At 44.7% G+C, this 9,135-nt stretch overlaps 1 protein-coding gene across 10 annotated transcripts in view; it reads left to right on the top strand.

Moving 5' to 3' along the window:
* Nucleotides 1–9,135, top strand: part of Ppp6r2 (protein phosphatase 6 regulatory subunit 2) — a 68,056-nt gene that overhangs the window by 39,822 nt on the left and 19,099 nt on the right. For all 10 annotated transcript variants that reach the window (XM_028753714.1, XM_028753715.1, XM_028753717.1 and 7 more), the window contains 4 exons: nucleotides 2,320–2,457; nucleotides 3,498–3,563; nucleotides 6,358–6,470; nucleotides 6,800–6,913. In XM_028753714.1, the coding sequence (XP_028609547.1) occupies nucleotides 2,320–2,457; nucleotides 3,498–3,563; nucleotides 6,358–6,470; nucleotides 6,800–6,913 (431 nt within the window). The remainder of the gene's footprint in view (nucleotides 1–2,319; nucleotides 2,458–3,497; nucleotides 3,564–6,357; nucleotides 6,471–6,799; nucleotides 6,914–9,135) is intronic.

The raw sequence follows: 9,135 nt of genomic DNA, 5'->3' as shown, positions 1-9,135 counted from the left end.
TGTGTCTGTGAGTGTGTGTGTTTGTGTATGTGTGTGTCTGTGTATGTGTGTAAGCGTGTCTGTGTGTCTGTGTGAGTGTCTGTGTGTGTCTGTGTGTGTCTGTCTGTGAGTGTGTATGCATATTCCCCTCTCACTTGTGTGTTCAGTACTATGGCATTACTGTAGGGAAAGAAGGCAGTCGCCCTAGGAGAAGACAAGTGCTATGCAGTTTTCATTGTGAGTTTCAGAGACCTCGTGTGTCTAGATCTTGCAGCCCAACGACTGGGTCTATGAATCTCATTTACTGTACACTGATCATATTCTTTTGCCACTCTCAAATTTTCTTTACAATTTTACTCTCTCATATATCCCCCCTTTCTTCCTTTATCTAGTGCCTTCTGCATAGAGTAGTAGGAAATGAACTCCTTAAGACATTTTATTGCCCGCTGCTGGTGGTGGGTGCAGCAGTGCACACCTTTAGTCCCAGCACTCTGGAGGCAGAGGCAAGTAGATCTCTGAGTTTGAGGCCAGCCTGCTCTACAGAGTGAGTTCTAGTACATCCAGGGCTAACACAGTGAAATGAAAAGAAAAAAAATTATAGTGCAGACAAGCATGTAACATCTTTCTGTGTAATTCAGGTAAGACTGAAGCATGTAGGCTTTGTACTCCCTCAGTAGCCTTTTCAGTAGAGAGCAGAGAGATGGTTGTGAGTTCTCACATAACAGTGCCATTCTGAGTACTACAAGTTGCTTTTTCTAACATATACATAAATCTTGTGTGTATGCCTGCTTCATTTTGATAGTTCCTCCTATTGCTTTACCAAAATTACTCTATGGAAAATTTGGTTGTCAGTCACCCAGGAGGTGGCCTGTTCCTAGGGTTGGCTGTAGTAGACAGGGCTACAGTGAGCTTTCCTGAAAGTGTAGACTGGGCCAAGTCAGACTGTTAGGGAAAGGGCTGGCAATGTGTTCACAGTTCTGTGAATTGTGTAAACTCGTTTCTAAGCCCCTGTGTCATCTCCATAGTTGGCCTTCCGCATTATCTGTTGGGACCACTTTTTTTTCTGAACCACCTTTTTGTCAGACTCATCCCATTAAATTGAAGAAAATAGATATCAGATCATTTTATGTGTATTTTAGTATAGATTCCTAAAGGATGAGCTGTCTTTTATACATATAAACTCAATTATACCTTTATCATACCTAAGACATGAACAATACTAATTTTGTTAAATACTCTTGCAGTTTACAGATTGCCCAGATTGCCTTTATTACTTCAAATGGTCTGTGTCTCACTTCAGGTGTCTGTTGCTGTGATAAAGCAACTGAGAGGAAGGAGTTTATTTCTGCTTACAGTTCCTTATCACAGTCCATCATCAAAGGCAGTCAGGGCAGGAACTCAGGGTACAACCCTGGAGGCAGGGGCTGAGGCAGCACTCATCGAGGAACGCTTCCTACTGGCGTTCCCTCCTAGTCTGCACAGTTTGTTTTCTTCTGTACGCAGGACCAGCTGTTCAGGGCTGGCACCTACTCACTGACTGGGCCTTCCCACATCAATAAACAAATAAGAAAATACTCTACAGGTTTGCCTAGAGGATGACTGTTTGGAGGCATTTTCTCAATTGAGGTTCCATCTCTCAGATGACTGTAGCTTGTGTCAGGGTGACAAAACCACTGAGCAGCACAATTGACCCCTTGTCAACCTGACTCATAGACACATTACCATGAACCATAACCTTTTCTTTTGTGTTTAGCCCCCAAGTCTCATATTGATATTAATACTACAATATAAAACATTCCAACTTTTAAAAAAAATTATTTATTATGTATATACTGTTCTGCTTGCATATACACCTGCAGGCCAGAAGAAGACACCAGATCTCATTATAGATGGTTGTGAGCCACCATGTGGTTGCTGGGAATTGAACTCAGGACCTCTGGAAGAACCGCCAGTGCTCTTAGCCTCTGAGCCATCTCTCTACTCTGGGAGGACAACTTTTTAAGACAGGGTCCCTCTATGTAGTTCTAGAACAATGGCTCTCATCTCCCAGCAGTTCTTTCTATGCCTTTGCTTCTGCTGGGCAAACCTAAGCTAGCACATGTTCAGTGGTGACTACACGTCACTCGTACTGTTGTCCAGTTAGCAGCACTGCCGCTCTGTGCTTGCATCACTGGCCTCCAGGACTCTGCCTGTCTTTTCACAATAGCCTTTACTTGGTCTTTCTATCATCTCTTCTCAGTCTACTTGAAACTTGATGATCTTTCTGATGTGAGCTCTTAAGGAGTGTCCCTCCCTGTCAGGAGTCAGCCCTGTTTATTTATCAGGAGTGTTGGATTTCAGGTGATGGTGTTCCTGAAGAAGAAGGACAAGTTCATCAGTCTGATACTGAAGCACATAGGCACCTCAGCTCTCATGGACCTGCTGCTGCGCCTGGTCAGCTGTGTGGAGCCCGCTGCTCTCCGGCAGGAGGTCCTACATGTGAGTGCCTGGGAGGGAGTGTGAATGTGTGGGAAGGTGTACCAGGCCAGGCTACTGGGTTAGGAAGCAGCAGGTGCCCAGCCTGGGGCTCTTCCCCAAGTCCTTCGGCACCGCTTGTTTATGTCTGTATTTTTATTCTGCTTCAGCCCGTTTAGAAGCAAAGAGTGCAGAGGTTCCTTCTCCCCTGCACGGTGGCAGGACCAGCTGAGAGCACACATCTTGAACCACAAGTAGGAGGCATGAGAGAGTGCCCTGGGGATGGCAAGAATATATATATATATATATATTTTTTTTTTTTTTGGCAAGAGTATTTTGAAACCTCAAACCCATTTCCAATAATACATCTCCTCCAAAAGGCCACACCTCCTAATCCTTTCCAAACAGTTCCACCAGCTGGGAACCAAGTATTCAAACATAAAATCCTATGGAGGCCATTCTCATTGAAACCTCCATAGAAGACTGCACAGCCTTTGCCTTTCACCTCTCGATGGTGGTACTCACATTTTAAAGCATCCCTGCTGGGGCATCTTGTCTTTGCGTGAGGAGTCTGCAGTGCAGAGAACAAGTACACTAGTAGAGCCAGCCTGCCAGGTGTGCTGAGGCCTGACATCATCTCACTGAGTCTTCACTGCTTTGACCATGAAAAATGTCAGCATCAGCCGTTACAATGTTACAGGCACACCAGGGAGTTTGTGTTCTTCCAGCTCCTGGGAAGTCCCTGGTGGTACAGGGAGCTGAAGGCTGTCTCGTGCTCACACCCAGCCAGCCTCTGAGCTGCACTCTGCTCATTCTGTACTCTAGATTTCTTAAACCCTGTGTCCTGAAAGCAGAGAGAGAGAGAGTACTAGTAAGACAGGTGCAAAGTGTCTTCGGCCATTCCCAGAGTTTATTGCCTCATTGTGGTTCTTTCTGGGCAGGTCAGACAGGCATGTCAGAGTTTATCCCAGGAGACCTGGGCACATGAGTTTCTGCTGTACAAAAGGACTTTTTTCCATGGTTAGATGAGCAGATACTGAACTGGACTTTTCCCCCCTTTTTAGTGGCTTAATGAAGAGAAAGTCATCCAGAGACTTGTGGAGTTGATCCATCCCCACCAGGATGAAGACGTGAGTGTGCTGCTCACAGAGCCCACCTTCTTACAAGGACAGCCCCACACCCAGGCTCCTGGAAAACATGCTGCTGTGTGAAGGGGGCAAGTCACTCCTTTCCTTTGAAGAGGACCATTACATACTTTCTTTAATCAAATGCTAATGTCTGGGTAATTTTGTTTTACTAAAAACAAATGTAGGACAGGCATGGTGGTGCATGTCTTTATTCCCACTCCTTGGGTAGCACAGGTAGGCAGGCCTCTGGTCTTCATAGTGAGTTCTAGGACTGTTTTACATAGTTACATAGTGAGACCTTGCCTCCAAAACAGTTATAAATAAATAGTATATACATGCATGTGTATATGGGTGCATACATGTATCTACACACTTATATACATACATTATTTCATATATGTATATAATTAAATAGTTGTAACAGGGTTGCATTAGTTAACCATGGCTGAATGACAGATCACCCTGTAGTAACAAGTACCTTTTATCTCTCTCAGTATCATTTTCTCTGGTCAGGAGTCGCCATGGTCTGTTGGCTCCTCTGCTCAGGGTCTCTCATAAGATTACAGTCATTTCAGGACGCAACTGAAAGAAGATTCACTTCCATAGTCACAAGTGGCTTAGCAGCATTTAGTTCCTTCTAGTCCAGGTAACCCCTCGGCTCTGTCCAATGTGGGCTTCTGAGTGGACAACAGGGCTCACACTAAGGTAGCTGGCTTTGAGAAGTGAGCTGGACCTACACCAAACCTCTCTGAATTCAGCTCAGAAATAATGACCCTTCCCCAACAGCTTCTCACATTTAATGCTGTGACCCTTTAATACAGGTCTTCGTGTTGTGGTGACCCCAAGCATAGCATTACTTCACTGCTGCTTCATAGCTGTGGTCTTGCTGCTGTCATGATGGTGATGTGCAGGATCCTGTCATCTCAGCCCACAGATTGAGGACCACTGCTCTATTGCATCCTGTTCATTAGACTTGAATGTCCAAGTCTAGCCTGCACTCAAGGACTTGGACTTACAAGGCCATGAATACCAGGAAGGGTTAATTAGAGTCCTTCTAGAAACTTCCCTAGAAGCATATAAGGCAATCATAGAAAGCAAATCTACCTCCCCTTCAGTGTCTCCCACTAAACTCAGTATACAAGACCATTTCTGATGCAGGTGAGGAGGACGGCTTCTCATACTGTTTTCTGAGCATTCAGTGCTCAGAAAACACCAGCCAAACACTCTGGAGTTCAGCTCACTTCTGACACTTGTTGGGTAGTAGCAGACTGTACAGATTGAAGAGCTTAGGCCCCAAGACCATCCTAACTGTGCTGCCTTACATCCGTGCTCCTGGCTGACCAGCTAGACGCTGGATTCTCTATACACTCTTCGAGATTTCTGGTTTCCTATAAAGGACATTATAGATGACACATATGAATGCGTAGAGGTGCACAGTGTAATGTATGGAGGAATGGGTGTGAAGCTTCCCTGTCTTTTCCAGGTGTATTTTTCTGCAGGAACCTTCCCAGACCCAGAAAGATCCAGTTTTTCTGAGGTGGTTTGTTTGTTTGTTTGTTTGTTTATGTATTTATTTATGTATTTATTTATTTATTTATTTTGAGACTTTATTGCACAGGGTTATTACCAATAGACTTTAGGAGGAAAACCCAGTTAGGCCTGTCTGGTCAGGTTTTTCTTGGCCTCTGTGCAGCATTACCCATTCCAGGTCATGGAGCAGGAGCCCTCTGGGATGAAGAGGATATTATAATCTACTGTCAGAGTAGACCATGAGCCAGGAACTGTGGACAGAGACCAAAAATATATGTCAACGTATCATAGATGGCACTAGTCCTTCTATTTTCAGCTATCTTCATCCTTCCTATAGAAATCACTGCTGAGAGTTTGAGTTCTATCCTATGCATTCTGAATATTTACACACATAAACAGTGTATATGTATTCATCAATCAATACTTGACAGATGAATACTGACATCAGTACTTGACATGTGTCCAAGGACTTCAGTGCTGCCTGACCATCCTGTTTTGGCCTCTGTCTTCCCCACTGAGCCCACCAAACGGCTGGCAAAGAAGTTGTTGATGTGTAGAGGATTTCCTATAGGAGTGTTCCAACAGGTAGAACCTGCCATGATATGAGTGTCAGAGGGTGACTGGCCTGTCCCTGGTCCTGAAGGCAAGATTATGGCCACAGAGCCAACTTGGCTACCTTCATTTTCCCTGAAAGCCTTGCAATTTTTTTTTATCTCAGTTTTTCTACTGTGTTTGTGTGATATTGCACAGATAAAGCTGTTTCTCCCTTGATGACTCTCCTCTCCACCCAGGAGTGTTCTCAGCAGGCACACGTCTGAGGTGGAGCTGGGGCTCAGTACTCATGGTTCCTAGGAATGTCGAGGTCTCTATTTTTTTCCTTTAATGACTTATCCTGCTTTCCCAAGCCTACAGGACTCATTATAAAGAACAGTAACTGCTTCATATTAAATTTAACATGCAGAATAACATGGTTATATATTCATTACATTTTAGAATATGAATCAAAGGTATGAAATAGGCACAAAATGTACAACATTATTGGCTATTTTGGGTCTCATTTTTAATTCCTGGGGATGTATTTAGTATGTCTTTTTTAAAAATCTAGCTGAATCCACATCTTGATGATGGACAATGCAGACACACATTACTTTCAAATGAACCATTTCAGGAATCTTTATAGAAAACTGGCTCAGGAAATATATTAGCAGGATTGACATGGCTGATGGGTTTCTTGCTGAGGGGAGCCTGTTTTCCCTTGTCTTTTCAGAGGCAGTCAAATGCTTCTCAGGCACTCTGTGACATCATCAGGCTGGGCAGAGACCAGGGCAGTCAGCTGCAGGAGACTGTGGAGCCAGACCCCCTCCTCATAGCATTGGAGTCGTGAGTGATAGTGGGCCATGGTGGTGGGCCTTACTCTGAGTTATGGACATGTCTTGGAGCCTGTTTTGAACACAGGAGATGACACTGCCATCACTAATTCAGAATTGGATTGATTCCTCAGGCTCAGAGCCCTGGTGGTTCAGGGAGTTGGAATTAGTGGGCTTGTCTGTTATGCAAGCTTGGAGTACATGGCTTTGAACCTGAACAAAGCCAGAGTGAAGGCCTCACCTGGCTCAGGGTGCTGTGTTGGCCTCTGGGGAAAACAGTGTCCTTGCATTATGTCTATGTGTCTGCTCTGCCAGGTAGTGACCTCTGCATGTGCCCAACAGGCAGGACTGTGTGGAGCAGCTTCTGAAGAACATGTTTGATGGGGATCGGACGGAGAGCTGCCTGGTCAGTGGGATGCAGGTGCTGCTCGCCTTGCTGGAGCCAAGGCGTGCTGGGTGAGCCTTTCCTTTGAAAAGCAGCATACGCCAGAGGGTATGGGTGTCTAGGAAGAGCCAGGACATGCTGGTTTTTAATTTTTGGTTATACAAGTTATAATGTGGATAGATACCCTGATTGAAAGGTCTCCTTTGTAGCTGTAGCTAGGTCCCTTACTAGCAGGCATAATTTTACCCTAGCTTGATGGCACTCAGCTGCTACCAGTTTCTAATGTGTTTATAGATGAGTATGGAATACATTTGGTTTTCTCTTGGTCCTGCTTTGGCCAATATGCACAATGCATGAGTGTGTGTGCATGTGTACCTCCTACAGGGAGGGCTGCCGCTCCAGCGTGCAGCTCCCTGCTGTTTACATGTTTCTCTCCCGTGCTAGGAAAGGAAGCATGCTGCTTCATCTGTGCTAAGTGTTCAGTAAGACACTTTGTTTGTGGAATGTCCCTCACTTCTTTGGTTTTTGTTGTTATTTTTGAGATAGGATTTTTCTGTGTAGCCCTGGCTATCCTAAAACTCTCCATAGAACAGGCTGGCCTCAAAAGGCATGCCCAGCTAAGATGTATTTATTACTGTGTATGAATGTTTGCTTGTGTGTGAATGCATGTCCACTGTATGGGTGCAGTGCCTGTGGACCAGAAGAGGACAGCAAATTCCCAGAGTCTGAGTTACAAGTGGTTATGAGCAGCCATGAGGGTATTGTCAACCAACCTAGTAAGTGTTCTTAACCACTGAGGCATTTTCCAAGCCCCTCACTGTCCTTTTTTATCCATCAGTTGCTATTTAAATACCTACCTTGGAATCCTAAGAAACAAAGAAAAGCAAAATATGGCCCCCTTACATCCAGTGTTCCTGACTGTCCTAGAAGGTAGTATAGGGACAGGTGATTGAGTGTGGAAAGTGTGTGATTCATGAGGAAGGTCTGTGTAGACCTGGAAGATAGAGGCATGTGGTCAAGGAGGTTTTCTCTGAGAGGCCCCATTTAGTTAAAGATAATTCTTGACAAGAAGGAGATCCCAGTGTGAGCAAAAGCATAGAGCCAGTCTATTGACAAAGAGCTGTGAGGCTTAAAGATTACCACTGTGTTCTCCTCAGGACTGCTGTTGGCAGCCAGTTGAATCAGGAACCATACAGTGCCAGTTCTAAGACAGGAGAGAGCAGGAGACAGGAGTTGGTATAGAAGGTTGAATCTGTTTGAGAATTCAAGTGATCCTAACCCTAACCCTAACCCTAACCCTAACCCCTAACCCCTAACCCTAACCCTAACCCTAACCCTAACCTTTTAGGACCCAAATATAAATTCTGGAAAGTGTAGCTCAGGCTGGCCCTGGGATCTCAACAGGTTAGGTGTGGTCACAGCCACTTAAACAAAGACGACCTGGTCTCACCTGAGCCACAGATGAGAGGACAGGATGTGGAGAGTCAGGAGCAGAGCTTCTTTGTCCAGATCCCCATGGAAGGAGGATCATGCCACAGAGCAGACAGTGGATGAGGATCTCGGTATTGCTAAGCACTGAGCCCCTCAGCCTCTCAATGGGCCCTGAAGCTCATCAGTAGATCAGGATTCTCCACAGCCAGTGAACCGTCTCCAGAGTGTTTCTGACCTCTTCTATCACGCGTTGGAAGTAATGCTCCAACTCTCCTTCGAGACAACTGCCTATGACTCATGTTGAGAAGAACTTTATCATCTCCTGGTACTGACCATGTTGTGCTTTTAAACACAAGGTTATATTTAAAATGACAAGAGATCATGTAAATCATTTTCCAGAATACCTCAGTCCATCAATATTATTAGTGTATTGCCTAAAAGTAAGTAGCCATTTTATCTACTTTTGCAACTAGAATTTTAATTTCTTTAACAAATCCAGGCCACTTAGGCCACCTTTGAAAGCCAAACTCAGCACTAAATGTGTTGGAGAGAAGAACAGTGTAAAATTTAGAAAACCAGAAACAGGACCAGGAATGGCAGTCTATGCCTTTAATTTCACTAATGAGGTGGGGGTAGGGGCTGTGGGGTTGGGGTGGAAGGAGGTTTAGGCTGGCCAAGGACTACTAAGATCTTCTTTCAATTTTTTAGAGAGAAAAAGGCAAACTATAAATAGTCAACTACTTGTCTTTAATTTAATTTTTTATTCTCTCCTACATCATATCTACATCTCATACATCCCCTTCCTCTCCTTCCTCCACTCCTCCCAGCCCCTCCCCTGCCTCTCCTTTCCCCCAAATCCACT

The sequence above is a fragment of the Grammomys surdaster genome, unplaced genomic scaffold, assembly GCF_004785775.1.
Source record: "Grammomys surdaster isolate TR1022 unplaced genomic scaffold, NIH_TR_1.0 125953, whole genome shotgun sequence".
NCBI classification, from domain to species: Eukaryota; Metazoa; Chordata; class Mammalia; order Rodentia; family Muridae; genus Grammomys; species Grammomys surdaster.
The sequence above is the reverse complement of the archived record's forward strand: the minus strand, read 5'-3'. Positions and strand labels throughout refer to the sequence as shown.